Source organism: Sebastes umbrosus, chromosome 22, assembly GCF_015220745.1.
Source record: "Sebastes umbrosus isolate fSebUmb1 chromosome 22, fSebUmb1.pri, whole genome shotgun sequence".
In the NCBI taxonomy this organism is placed as follows: Eukaryota; Metazoa; Chordata; class Actinopteri; order Perciformes; family Sebastidae; genus Sebastes; species Sebastes umbrosus.
Window position 1 is genome coordinate 2,214,678 of NC_051290.1, and position 15,220 is coordinate 2,229,897.

Sequence of the window (15,220 nt, forward strand, 5' to 3'; positions counted from 1 at the left end):
TAGAATTCTGTAGGAAATGTATCTAATTTTCTGACAGAATTCTAGAATTATCAACTCAGTAGCCAACAACTGCTCACATAAAGTAGAAGAAGGTCTGTTGGCTTCTTCCAAATCGATACTTAAAGGTTCCATATTATAAAAAAGTGAGATTTTCATGTCTTTTATATTATAGAGCAGGTTTAAGTGCTATATAAATACTGTGAAAGTATCAAAGCGCTCAATATACGGAGAAATACACACAGCCTGCATTCAGAAATTGTGCGTTTGAAAGAAGCCGTTAGGATTTCTGTCCATTTGTGATGTCCCAAATATACAATATTTAGACCATTACAAGGTTTTAAATGTAAACATTCTAAATGTGTCCCAGTTTATTCCTGGTTGCAGTGGATGTGAATGACATCAGCTGACAGGAAGTACACATGCACCCAAGCTGTTGCCTAGCAACGCAATTCTGTTGCCATACCGTTGAAATAAACTAAAACGGAGCGTTTGAGACAGAGGGGTAGATACAGGAAAGTTCAAGCTGACAGTACGAGGAAAATAAAGTGTTTTTTTAACATTACAGCATGTAAACATGTTCTAGTAGAAACACAAAATACAAGTATTAACCTGAAAATGAGGATATTATGGGACCTTTAATCACCAATAAACAATATATACTGTGCAGTTGTGACATCACAAAGTTACAGAAGTCCTGACAGCTTGTTTCAAAGGCAGACCTTCTGAATATGGACTGTGTGTATTTCTCCGTGGATTGAGCGTTTTGATACTTTCACAGTATTTATATAGCCCTTAAACCTGCTTTATAATAAAATATCACTTTTTACAATATGGGACCTTTAAGTAAAATATCAGAGTACTTCTTCAACCTCTGGCTAACATGCTAACAAGCTCACCTAGCGTGTTAGCATGCTAACATTAGCTAATTAGCAGTAAACATAAAGAGCAGCTGGAGCTGATGAGGTTTGCAGGTATCTGGTCATAAATTAAAGCATGGAGACGTTCTGACCTGATGGTGGCGCGAGATAAGAAGTCAGAGGATCACTAAAGTTATTACAGTCCATCCTGAGGGGGACGTAAACACCTGGACGACATTTCAAAGCAATCCATCCAATAGTTAAGATATTTCAGTCAGGATGTCACATTGACCAGACGGACTAGGAGCGTTGTTGAAACGTGCCCAGCAGGAGGTTGTTGGAGGTCACCGCTTTCTCACAGCTGATTGACCTTAAAGGTCGTCACAGTGAAACTCCCACAGGCTCACGCACTCCCATTAGGCAGTGTTAGGAGAGGCTGGGAGGGGGGGGGGGGGGTGGGGGGGGGGGGGGGTAATTTAGGAGGTCAAACCTTCACCCAGAGCCTGGAGGGACAAAACACACCAACACCTCCCTCTACCTCTCACCTGTTCATCCTCCTCTTGTTTTCTCCTCTATCCTTCGCTACCTCCTTTTCTTTCTTTCCAAAGGCCTCAGGTGGTCGACACAAAACCCCTCGTTCTGTCCTCTTTCCTCCTCATATTATTTCACTTATAAATTCACTCCGACACATAAAATCGAAGGAGCCAGGAGGAAGGAAGCTGCAGTATAAACTCAAGTGTCCAGGAAAACAGGAACAGCTGTAGAGTCTAATGTAATCCAACGCAGCGGCCCTGCAGCGGGTCGTATGTATCTGTTGACACGGAGTCAGAGACGTGTTTGTGCGGTATTGTATTGTACTGACAGGTGTTTCTGATATTTTGTTCCTCCGACATATGTAAACGGTATATTAGAAACACCTTTCAGCACAATGCATTCCGATCCTAAAACGTCAGACGGGTTCACTCTGGATGAGAATCACCTGCAGACCTCAGGTGACACGTCTTCATTTCATTCCCATTTATAGGCTGTTATCTCCACATAGAAAACATAAACAGGAAGTTTGTAGTGAGACAAAACTCCCCCTTTTAAATGCCGTGCAGATCTTCACAGATTTGCTTGTTTTGGCTGCAAATAACAAGTATTTACTGCAGGTATACACACAGGTAAATGCAGGTAAAAACTTCCCCTGAGGCTCTATCACCCCCATCAATCTGCCTCATCAGGGCCTAGATGACCTTTGACCTCTGGACCTGTTAATCTGAAAGGCTGTATTCAAAACCGCCTACTACTGTTCATACTGCAGACTGCGTTCAAATTGTTTTCTTCAAATTTCTCTGTTGGGAAGCACTTCACTACCTCCATTCCTTTACTTTCCTTTATTTTATTATTTCAGTCAGTAGTTTATGGAGTCATAGGAGTGCCATGAAAAAAGAATACACCTTCTAGACACGACCCCCCCCTTTACCTCCCTTCATTCTCTTCCTCTCTGTTTCTAATTTCCTCCGTCTCTCCGTCCTTCTTTCCTTTCTTTTACGTCTGTTACTAATTGCTTCCTCTGTCTCTCTCCTCCTTAATCCCTCTCACCCTCCACATCATCATAAATCTGAATTCTCCATCTTTCTGCTTCCAATTTATATCTTTTCCATCTTTTATCAACCCTCTTCTCATCTGTTGTTATTTTCCTCACAATTCAGTTGAAACGCGCCGTATTAAGAAAACAGATCAATGTTGGATGTTAAAGAAACATTAAATTAAATCACATCACTCAAACAGGAGGAAATAGTGCAATAAAGTGCGAGGCGGCTGTTCTGCAGGTGCTCTATAACTACTGGCAGCCGCCATCAGAACTGGAAGAAGTACTCAGAGTACTTTTACTTAAGTAAAAGTACTCTGAGTACTTTTACTTAAGTAAAAGTAGCAATACCACAGTGTAGAAATACTCTGTTATAAGTAGAAGTCCTGCATTCAACTGAAGTAAAAGTAAGTTGTCGATGGCCAAAAACCAAGATGGCAACGGCTAAAAACCAACATGACGACGGCCAAAGACCAAGTTGGCGATGGCCAAAAACCAAGATGGCGAAGGCCAAATACCAACATGACGACGGCCAAAAACCAAGATGGTGACGGCCAAAAACCAAGATGGCGACGGCCAAAGACCAAGTTGGCGATGGCCAAATACCAACATGACGACGGCCAAAGACCAAGTTGGCGACGGCCAAAAACCAAGGTGGCAACGGCCAAATACCAACATGATGACGGCCAAATACCAACATGACGATGGCCAAATACCAACATGACGACGGCCAAATACCAACATGACGACGGACAAAGACCAAGTTGGCGATGGCCAAAAACCAAGATGGCGACGGCCAAAAACCAAGATGGTGACGGCCAAAAACCAAGATGGCGACGGCCAAAGACCGAGTTGGCGATGGCCAAATACCAACATGACGACGGCCAAAGACCAACATGACGATGGCCAAAGACCAAGTTGGCGACGGCCAAAAACCAAGGTGGCAACGGCCAAATACCAACATGACGACGGCCAAAGACCAAGTTGGCGATGGCCAAAAACCAAGATGGCGATGGCCAAAAACCAAGATGGTGACGGCCAAAAACCAAGGTGGCGACGGCCAAATACCAACATGACGACGGCCAAATACCAACATGACGATGGCCAAATACCAACATGACGACGGCCAAAGACCAAGTTGGCGACGGCCAAAAACCAAACTCGAGGCTTCAAAACCATAGTCCACCAATATATTTCTCATAATTGTAGGTACGTTATATTCAAGAAAACACGTCAGTAATAATGTTTTGTAGTTGTATTTATAAAATAAGAAAAAGCATCTGTTTCATGTGTTTTTCTCGGCTGCTCTTTTGTCTTTTAAAACTCTCTTCTTCTTCTGTGGTATGCAGCAGCCCCACTGAGTCTCCCCCTCTGACGGCCTTGTTAAACCTGAAACTGGAGTGTGTGTTCTGCATTAAAACAGCTGACTCGTTCCCACACTTGAGGACCGTGTGTGTGTGTGTGTGTGTGTGTGTGTGTGTGAGTCTTATCAGAGGGTGAATAACGTCTTAAAGTGTGTGTCCGTATGTGTGTGTTTTACGCTTGAAGCTAACTACTGTCAGACTGGAAACAGAGGAAACCACTTCAAAGACGGAGGCAGATGTTGCCTCTGTTTGAAGTGTGTGTGCGTGCGTGTGTGTGTGTGTGTGTGTGTGTGTGTGTGTGTGTGTGTGTGTGTGTGTGTGTGTGTGTGTGTGTAGCATGGGCTAGCTGGATTAGCCTACGAGTGTGTGAAGAATCAATAAAGAGTAAGAGAGAGAGAGGATCAGAGGAATGTGTGAAGGATTGATTTTCATCAGATGATGTTTCATCTCTTTCTGTATATATACGGAGTAGAAACTGAGTAGAGTTCAGTTGAACTGGACACTTAAAGGTACAGTGTGTAGGATTTTGTGGCATCTAGTGGTGTGGTTGCAGATTGCAACCAACTGACTCCGCTCACTCCTCCTTTTCCAAGACCGTGGTAAGAGTTGTTCCGATACTGATACCAGTATCAGAAATGCGTCCGATACTGCCCAAAATTCTAGTTTGGGTATCGGCGAGTACGTCAGTCTATGCACCGATCCCATACCATAATTTATTAACCCAGAAAACTTGTTTAACCAGAAATCAATTCTTCATCGCCGCTCCAAACCAGAAGCCTTCACTGTGCTGTCGCCCTGGCTGTATCATGGCTGCCACTGGCTTCTACTGTTTTAGAGCAGCGAAGAAGAACAGGTAATTTGTCACGTGACGATAGCAAACAGTGCGGTGCTGGTGGAGAGTGTAACGGTAATCAGAGCGAGGAACATGACAGCTGACGTAGTGGAAAATCCAACAAGTAAAACGGCGATATGTGCAGTATGTAAGGCTTCCGTTTCGAGGGGTGGCTCTAGTGTTGCCGATTTCAACACCTGCAATCTTATTAAACATTTGAAAATGTATCCCGCGAAAGAGCGTGACGACTTCACCGAGGCAAAGGTGGGAAAAAGGAGAAAACCGCACTAGCAAACGTTGGAAAACGCATTCCAACGCCGACAGACATTCTACAAAGACAGCCCAAAAGAGACAAAGATATTATATTTATCATGCTGGTAACAAATCGGTACTCAGGTATCGGAATCGGTATCGGGAAGGAAAAAAATGGTATCGGAACATCTCTAATAACACTGTGTTAGGACCAACGGAAGTTTCTTGTTTTATGGAGTTTCTACTCTGATTTTTTTTTTAAGCACAAATTAAGAATGATCATAAAAATAAGTGTATGAAAACTCACTTCTTCTTACAATCGTCCCGACCTGGTACGTTTGCATAAAAGAGATTTATTCAAACATGAGACACAACGTGTAAGAGAGGCTTTTCTCTGTCCCTTCTTTCTTTCTTTCTTTCTTTCTTTCTTTCTTCCTCCCTTCCTCCCTTCCTTCCTTCCTCCTCTCTCCTTCCTTCTAACTCTGTTGAATCCTGATTCGTCCCCTGAGAACGATCTCAGCTTAGACACACCGCTACTCATTAAAATATACATGAGCACTAAGTCTCTTACATCCCCACAACACTCCCTGCATTCATTATTGATGAGCACACACTCACACACTCTGCAGCCGTCGTGTTTATTTGCTTTATAAAGCACCTGTTGTTTGCTGCATTGCACCTCTGTAACGTGTCCCACTGGAAACAGCAGCTCCTGTGTTTGGATCCCATCGGCTCGTTGGCTCGATGAGGACAGAGTCTGAGGACTCGCTGTCTCAGCTTTAAAGTCTTCACGGGTCCACTTGGTTCTTAGAGAGCGAGACTGTACCGGTACCTGAGGTATACTCAAGTCTTAGACAATGTTTCACTGTTAAATATGCAAAACTTTAGTGTATAATCACCTGAAACTAAGAATCACTTTAACAGCTCGATGAAGCCGGTAATGTTATGTATCTATTGTATGTAAAAATCCTGGATGTGAGGATAAACTCAGGATGAAAGAACAACAGAGCGGGGGAGCGCGAGAACGTCTGAAGTCTGACGGTTTTACTGGCATTCTTCAAGTGTCGCCTTACACACCGTAAAACACTGAGAGGACGGGATACAATGAGGAACAGGTGCTCTACTGTCCTGAATCCACACACACACTAGTTTACAGTAAAAGTGTATTAAAGACAGAGGAAACAAGTATGTTTTATCTGAATAACCTCTGAAATTTTAGATTTTTGTCAGATTCAAATAAGTCTGGTGTGTCATAAGTCAGATGCTCATTGATGGGGACATAACCAAGATTTTAGAAGTATTAATTATGAGTCAAAGTTCCCCCAAAACACCACAAAGAAAGCCTCTAAAATCTTTGAATAACTTTTCACATTTTACTTTTTGAGTTAGCGATTCTGATCTCGTTTTTAAATGTTTTTTTCTGACATTATTAGTACGAGATTACATCAATCTCTCCAGGAAACCTCCAGGGAAATATTAGGAAATTATAGTCCATGTACTAAAAAAGTGTTACCGTTTTATCTCCCAACATGACGGCTGTCTCAAAGCCTTCCCTTTACCATCCTCTCCGAACAACACTGACAGGAAAGCAGTTAGCGGTTAAACGTTAAATCTGATGATTTTTACCAGAGGTTTGGTGTAGAACAATATCCTGTGGCTGGTGGGCACCGAGGTGTTTAATTAAGTTATTCTTCAAAAGGCAGACTTTAAGATGTGTGCTCTAGAACAGAGGTTCTCAACCCGAGGTCCGGGGACCCCCCCAGGGGTCCTTGAGGGAGTTCCAGGGTGAATAGTTTATTTAATTCACTATAGAAGTGAGCCCAATGTAAGAGGTTTGGCATCAGGCTCACTCACATGTAAATGCATCGAAGCAGATTCAAGAAAAAGTGAAGGCTGAATTATTTTTTGGTATTTAAATAGTGGATGTGAAAGAATAACATTCATTTTCAGGCCACAAAAGAGACTTCACTGTAACTGGAAGGTCGCAGGTTCAAACCTCCGTCCTGCTGACGAACACAAGACTCCAGGAATGCTGCCGCAGCTCCAGGAATGTGTGTATGTGTGTGTGTGTGTGTGTGTGTGTGTGTGTGTGTGTGTGTGTGTGTGGTGCGCTGACTCGGCGGGATCGGCGTGGAGGACCTGACTGTCTGGAAAGCTGCCCGGAGCTGGAATGTGACCTCGTGTACACACACACACACACACTCAGTATGAGGGTGTGTTAAAGGTGTGTATCAGGGATCAGTCAAGGTTGGATCCATAGTGGTTGTTTCACTGGTTACACGTAGGCAGGAAATCAATCAGCTGTAACAACCTGATGGTGTTTCCTCACATCAATCAGAGTTGTAGAACATAACTAGATTTAATGTATGCCTTTGCCAACCACCCAAGTTGTAGTTTACATTCATTTTCTCGATAAGTCAATTCAAAACGACTCATTTAGTCTAAAAAAGTGTCAGAAAATAGTGAAAAAAAGACGATCAAAACCTCCAGTGTGACGTCTGATGTTTTGTTGTCATAAAAGAAAAAGTTTTAGACCACAGAATGGAGCTGGAGGAAAAGTGAAACGATCACTGAAGACATTACTACGGCCAAGATGGTGAGGCCAAAGACCACCTCTTATATCCACTTATTATGTACAGAACCAGTACGACACTCAAAGCATGATGGGATACTTGAAGGTTCCTCTGGAAACCAAGAATGTTTGAACCAAATTTCATGGCAGTCCATCCAAATGATTCTGTTTGGTTACTGCGTCCATTAACAGTTCCTCAGTTGACTCTGAGCTCATGAACGAGGCGTTTATCCATGAATGAATGAATGACACGGAAATTAGCAGATAATCTCAGTAAATGTTTCTTTTGTAATGGCTGTGAATGGAAAATAGTCTTTCTGGGCCAAAGCGTGTTAAAGGACCAGACGTTAAACACGAGCTCCTCTGACAGGAAACGAAGCGTGAACACCTTCAGGTTCATCCGTCCTCCTGACTCACAGGAATAAAACGCTTCTTTCAGGACGCTGAATGAGGTGAGGTGAAATTAAATGTGTGTGTCGACATACCGGACATACCAGAGCAGCTCTAATGTGCTTCTATTCACACCAGTCATCTGAGGCCAGAGAGAGTGTGTGTATAATCTCCTATATGTGTAGTAATCTAGGGAAAAATGCTCTTAGATTACAGAGCATGTCGCACCAGATTAGTGCCCTAGTTTTTCCAATCTGTCTGACACTGACACACACGCACACGCACATGCACGCACACACACGTACACACACATCCATTACCAAATCTGATCTGCAATAATCAGCTTTGAGTTTAATAACAGCGCTGCCTCTAGTGGTCACAGAGAGAACTACAGAAGGGTCACTGAACTCTCAGGAGGTGGCGCTAATCACCAGATTTAATAAGCCTCTATAAATCGTTATAAACGTTTATATTTTTAGTACTTGCAAAATTAGAATGGTGTCGTAACAACGCTTCCTTCTTTTATATATTCCTGGACATTAACTAACCATCGATCCCATCATGCTTTGCAGACCGGACAACGCCGTGGTAGCGACCTGTCAATCACCAGGTAGACCCGCGCTAAAGCATCCCCTGCTTTATGGTCTATGTGACTCTAAATGGGACCATAATGTACTAAATGAACATCATGCTGTATTGAAGAAGACTTGAAACTAGCGATTGAGACCATAAACTCATGTTTACAATGTTTACTGAGGTAATAAATCAAGAGAGAAGTAGACTCATTTTCTCATAGACTTCTATACATTCAGACTTCTTTTAGCAACCAGAGGAGTCGCCCCCTGCTGGCTGGTAGAGAGAATGCAAGTTTAAGACACTTCAGCATTGACACTACTGATACTGATATATGTGTGTGTATATGTGTGTGTGTCTAAAGCCAACAGTTCCCATGGGGAAGGAGACTTCATATCCCATGATCCCGATGGAGGAATCTAAGGAATGTTCACGGCTGCACATTCCTGCACACACACCTACTGTCTGTCTCTCTATTTATAGATCTTAATAATCATGATATAGTATAGTAATATTATACTTTATAGCTTTCTTTATAGATACCTGACACCAGGTACTTTTACTTTACTTGAGTATTTACATTTTATGCTACTTTATACTTTTACTCCACTACATTTCAGAGATAAATATTGTACTTTTTACTCCATTATTACATATATTTAAGAGCTTTAGCTACTTTACAGATTCTGATTATTAAAACTAAATATAATCAGCTATTAAATTATGATGTTTTATTATTGATTAATAATGATGTACTTTTGATACTTACATTTTGATTAAAATACTTATGTATAATGCATGACTTTTACTTGTAACAGTATTTCTAGACTGTAGTACTGCTAGTTTTACTTAAGTAAAAGATCGGAGTACTTCTTCCACCACTGCCTGCCTGATACTTTCTAATGTTGTATTTGCCGCTTTACTATAAAGAGTACTGCAACTTTTAATATCTTTGATTGATCCTCATATGTCACTTTTAGGAGAATATTAACTGCAAATAAAAATAGATTCGATATGTTTTTTATCTCCAGAAAACGCAGTTTGCAGTAGTTTGTTAGCCGTACGTAGTGTCTGAAACTAACCGTATAATTAATGCTGTTTTATTAACAGAGACTTTAATTACTTGATTATAAATAAAATTATATATTTTTTTAATTCATAAACTTAATATGTATTTAAGTGTTTATTGTGTTGAATTAACTTGCACATGCTTTAATTAAAAAATATAAAATAATTCAACAAAATACTAATATAATTGGCTTATTATTAGGGAAAATGAATATTCAGTATATTTGAATTGTTAAGAGTAAAAGGATGACACACTCACACTCTCTCTCACACACTCGACCTCACACACACACACAAACACACACAGCAGCTGGTGTTCAGCTTGTTTATAAAGACGACAAAACAGGAGACACAATGGCACCTGAATGCAACACAAACACATACAGACGCTGACGTCGTCGGCTGGTACCTGAATGCCACACAGACACAGATCCATCAGAGCCAGGTGGTGCTGTGTTGTTCTTTCATGTGTGTTATCTTTCACAGTGAGGAGATAACGTGTCCAACGTCGCCACCTGCTGGCTCAAATACCATCCAGTCGTATGCTCACTACTTCACAAAACACATCTTCACCAAAACCTGACTGTTTAAAACACGTCCTCATAAACCGTCTCATGTCTGAAGGTGCAGCTGCTCACCTGTGTGAGTCTGAAGTGTATTAAATAGTCCGGCATGCTGTTGTTAAACCTCCATTTACCTCATTTCATCAAGACGTTTCTCTGTTCTCTGATTCTCTGTCGTTCACCGTGGAGCACGAGAGGAAAGCTTTCTTCAAGAATTCAAGGTAATTTACTCCAGTTTATATTATTACAGACATTTACTGGGGATTGTTTTTTTAAATTTCGTTTGAATCCTCCCTCACCCCCTTTTTTAAAATGTATTTTCCTTATTTATCTAATTTTATTTATATATATTTATTATGTAATGTACGATGTTGTATTATGTGCTTTTATGTATGATATATTTTGTATTTATTTATTTATTTTTTCTTAAAAGCCTACAGTTTGCCTACAACTGCAAACTAGTTACGGCTAGAAGTCCTACATACGTTGCATCAGTTGCACTTTGTTGTACTACAACATTTAGTTTGGAAAAATATGATTTTGCATAATTTTGGTGAATTTTTAATGGGAAAAATATTCAATAACTTTAGTATTATACAGTGTAGTACCAACAAAATCACTTCACACATCAATGGTCTCTTCCTGATTACACTTATTAAACTAATTAAGACATTTAGTGACACTACACTTTATAAAAGTGAAGTTATTGAATATTTATCCCATTAAAAAAATCACCAAAATTATGCAAAAGCATATTTTTCCAAACTAAGTGTTGTAGTAGAACTATGAGGAGATCACTGATGTGTGAAGTGATTTTGGTACTACACTGTTTAATACTGAAATATTTTTCTCTTTTCGGCGTTGCACTTTGTAGACAGTCCCTGACAGCTCGTCTCACCGCCGGCTGCACATAGAGACTGATGTAATGTGTCCAGCTCGGAGGACTTTAGGCTCGTTGTGATTAAAATGAGGTTGTAGCTCGTTGTCTACCTCACTACGGTTAGAAAGAGCCCTCGTTGGTGTTTTAACAATTTTTCTGTTATGAGTTATTGATCAAGGAAGTTTGAATCTGTCAATATATTGGAGCATCTCTAAAATAAATCAGTTTAATCTCTGTGTGTTCGGTTCAGAGGGTGTGATGTCGCCTCTCGTCCTCCAGGTGGAGACAAACACTTTACAATCACAAATAACTTTCTCAGTATTTAGAGTTATGAACCAGCGACCTTCTGACCTTTAGGTTCTCCTCCTCCTACCTCTGCAGCCCGCCTTCATACAAATACCCATAATGCACCTGCTTCCACGCACCTCGTTCACAATGAAAGTAGTTTAATCTACAGAATCATCTTCTATGAGATCGTCATCATTAAATCAGCGAGTCAACGGTCCTACCTGGTTCTGCAGGTGAAGCGATGATGGTGACGTCACCTCTGCGTTCTCCTCCTCTTCCTCCTCTCTTTCATCACTGTTTGCCTCCTCCTCATCCTCTTTCTTCTCCTCTACCACCACTCCTTCAGTCTCTCCTTCCTCCTCTCTTTCATCACTGTTTGCCTCCTCCTCCTCCTCTTTCTTCTCCTCCTCGACTCTTTCAGTCTCTCCTTCCTCCTCTCGTTCATCACTGTTTGCCTCCTCCTCATCCTCTTTCTTCTCCTCCTCCACCACTCCTTCAGTCTCTCCGTCCTCCGTCCGTGTGATCTGATTGGTCGTTTCCAGGTGGGCGGTGCCGAACGGCTCGGACGGACAGGACTCGTCCTCGATGGTGACTATGGCGACTCTGACCTCGTCTTCCTCTCCATTCTCCTCCTCACCTCCTCCTCCTCCTCTTACTCGGCACAGAGAGGAGGAGAGGAAAGGGAGGGAGATGAAGGAGGAGGAGGTGGAGATCGGAGTGTGTCCACCAATCGCTTTGTTTTTGGCGTCTGCCTTCATCATCTCCTCTTCCTCCTCCTCCTCTTCTTCTTCTTCTCTCCTACTGGATGGAGTTTGTAGTGTTCTCTCCTCCTCTTCCTCCTCTTCTCTCCTTTCTTGACGCTCTTCGTCCATCTTTCCTTCGTCACACAGCAGCAGCACGAAGAAGCATCTTTAAAAAAACACAAAGTTATGATAATTATAATAATAAAACTTTTATGTTTACAATACTAATGGATATTGTTAACAAAAATAGGTAAAAACAGACCCATCAGTCGCTAAACGTGTACAAAACTGCACTTTTTTTTTAATCAAAACTAATCTTACATCACATTTTAAAGCCTCACTAATTAATATTATCATATAAAAACAAATCAAATCGCTCTATAAAAGCCATTTCAGTAAAAAAAAAGCATAGTGGAGCATTTATCAGCTAAAGAGACAGATATTTGGTGGTGGAGACCAAAAACAGAGCTAAAAGAGTGGACTTACATGAATCTAGTGGACACAAACACAAAGACTCCTGATGAATCATCATGTTGATCTGAGCTAATACCACACTGTGAAAATAACACTACAAGTAAAAGTACTGCATTCAAAGCCTTACTTAAGTATGCATCAGCTAAATGCACTTAAATTATTTAAAGTAAAAGTATTGATGTGTCAGTAAAATGTTCCCTGTCAGCGTTTTATATCTGATGTTTCTGGATTAATATTACTGCTGCATTTTAATCTGTAAAGTAACTAAAGCTGTCAGACAAATGTAGTGGAGTAAAAAGTCCAATATTTACCTAGAATATTTAGAATATATATATATATATATATATATATATATATTACTATAATATATATATATATATATAGAATATATATAGAGAATATAGAATATATAATATTTAATATATATAGAGAATATAGAATATATAATATTTAATATATAGAATATATATAGAATATTTAATATATATATAATATTTAATATATATGTATGTATATATCATATTAATATATATATTATATAAAGAATATAATCATATCATATAATATATGATATGATATATTATATATAATATAATATAATTTATAATATATAATATTTAGAATATATATATATATTATTATATTATATATAATATAATATTACATATAATATATAAAATTTAGAATATATATATATATATATATATATAATATTAGAATATTTACCTGGAAATGGAAATACTGAAGTAAAACACCTTGAATTTGTATTTAAATCACTCACTGAAAGGTTTGTTCATAAAGGCAAGGCAAGTTTATTTTTTATATTATATTAAATATAATATATAAATAATATATAATATATATATATATATATAAAGAACCAGCCTCCTGTAGCATCACTATGGGAGGTCATGTAGTGATGCTTCTGTTATAGTGTACTGATAGTATTTCATGTTTAATGTTCTGTAGTATCAGTGATGTATTTCACAACATCTCAGTGTTATTTATTAGATATGTGTCTGTATTCAGCAGTTATCAGTAAAACGTTTATATAATACCTTAAACAGAGTTTAATATTCTGACTTAAAGTAGTGAAATAAACCAGACTTACCTTTAAAACAGTGTTTAGGTCCTGCAGCAGCTGAGAGACTTTAAACTTTAAACACCTTCTTCTTCTTCTTTTATCTCTTTCTTTAATGTATGTTTTCGGTGTAGCTTCTATATTTTAGCTGATAATCCAACAAAGCTTCTTTAAGTTAAACTTCACGTCTCCAGATTTGTGTTTTTAAACTTTTATTCCATCACAAACCTGAAAGATGAAACTTTTCTCTCCTCTTCTCTGTTTGCACATGGAGCTTTGTTTGGCGCGCTTTGGTGACGTCACACACCTCGGTTACGCCCCCTTTGTGATTTTTAAACACAAAAAAATATATTTATTTTTTAAAAATATATTTTTATTTTTTAAAATATATATTTATTTTTTAAAAAATATGTTTATTTTTAAAAAATATATTTATTTTTTTGTGCAGAACTTTTAATAACGGCATGAAAGGATATTAAATAATGAATATTATATTATATTATTATTATTATGACCTCATACAAAAAATCCTTTTATATTATATTATTATTATTTTATATAATATATTAATTGTATATTATATAAATTACATTTATATATTATATATATATAATATAAAATACATTTATATTATATATATATATAGCCATAAAAATAAACACAAATATATATATATTATATATATATATAATATAAAACACATTTATATATATATATATATATATCTATGAGAAAAAAAATTAAAGTGCTACTGCAGACTACGTATAAGCATTATGTTTAAAAAGTAAATGTAAACACAAATTTTATTATTATTATGACATCATACAAAAAATATGGTATATTATATACAATTTATTTGAATATATATATTCAAATAAATTGTATATAATATAAAAATGTTTTATATTATATTATATATGTAATATAACATTTTTATATTATATTATATATATAATATAAAATATTCTTTATATATATATATAATATAAAATATTTTTTATATTATATTATATATATAATATAAAATACATTATACATATATGTATATATATATATTATACATATATATATATATATATATATATATGAGAAAAAAATGAAAGTACTACTGCAGACTAAGTATAAGCACTACACAGCTGTATTATTTTTAAAAACAAGAGTAAAAAAAAAATGAAACATGCAGCAGAAGAAGAAATAAAAGAGAAAATGCGCTCTGGTGAACAGAAACAAAGTGTGTTGGAGGAATACTATTTTATTAATTAGTAGATAGATTATGCACATATTTATATATCAAATATTAACTCCATACATACATAAATAGAGATACATATACATACAAATATCCTCATATGAACAAACTTGGCACTTCAGACTTTCCCCCGACTTGAATCAGAGACACGTTAAATATCTCCTCGTCTAAACGAATCACTTCTTTATTTAAACCTCATGATCTAATTATTACTTAAATACAATCATTTCTATTTTAATCAGGCCAGATGTACAGAGAGATTCTTCAGGTTGGTTAGTGAAGTTAAAGGTGCAGAATTTAAGACATAAAATAAAGTGTTTTGTTTTTAATCAGGAGGAGACACTCAGCTGGGATTCAGTCACGTCAATCACCAGAAACACTGCAGAAATGACACCTTTTAACACAGATTCATGGATGCAGACTTTTATTTCCTTCCTTCATCTTCACTAATGTGGCTGCTT

General features: G+C 37.8%; 1 protein-coding gene across 1 annotated transcript in view; it reads right to left on the reverse strand.

Annotated features, from left to right (window-relative positions):
- LOC119481836 (F-box/WD repeat-containing protein 7-like) overlaps window positions 1-13,798 on the reverse strand; it is a 35,190-nt gene extending 21,392 nt beyond the window's left edge. The window contains exons 1-3 of the mRNA XM_037759101.1: window positions 13,545-13,798; window positions 11,704-12,127; window positions 11,434-11,538 (exon numbers count right to left, since the gene is read on the reverse strand). Coding sequence (XP_037615029.1) covers window positions 11,434-11,538; window positions 11,704-12,084 — 486 coding nt within the window. The 5' untranslated portion in view covers window positions 12,085-12,127; window positions 13,545-13,798. The remainder of the gene's footprint in view (window positions 1-11,433; window positions 11,539-11,703; window positions 12,128-13,544) is intronic.
- Between the last annotated feature and the right edge of the window lie 1,422 nt (window positions 13,799-15,220).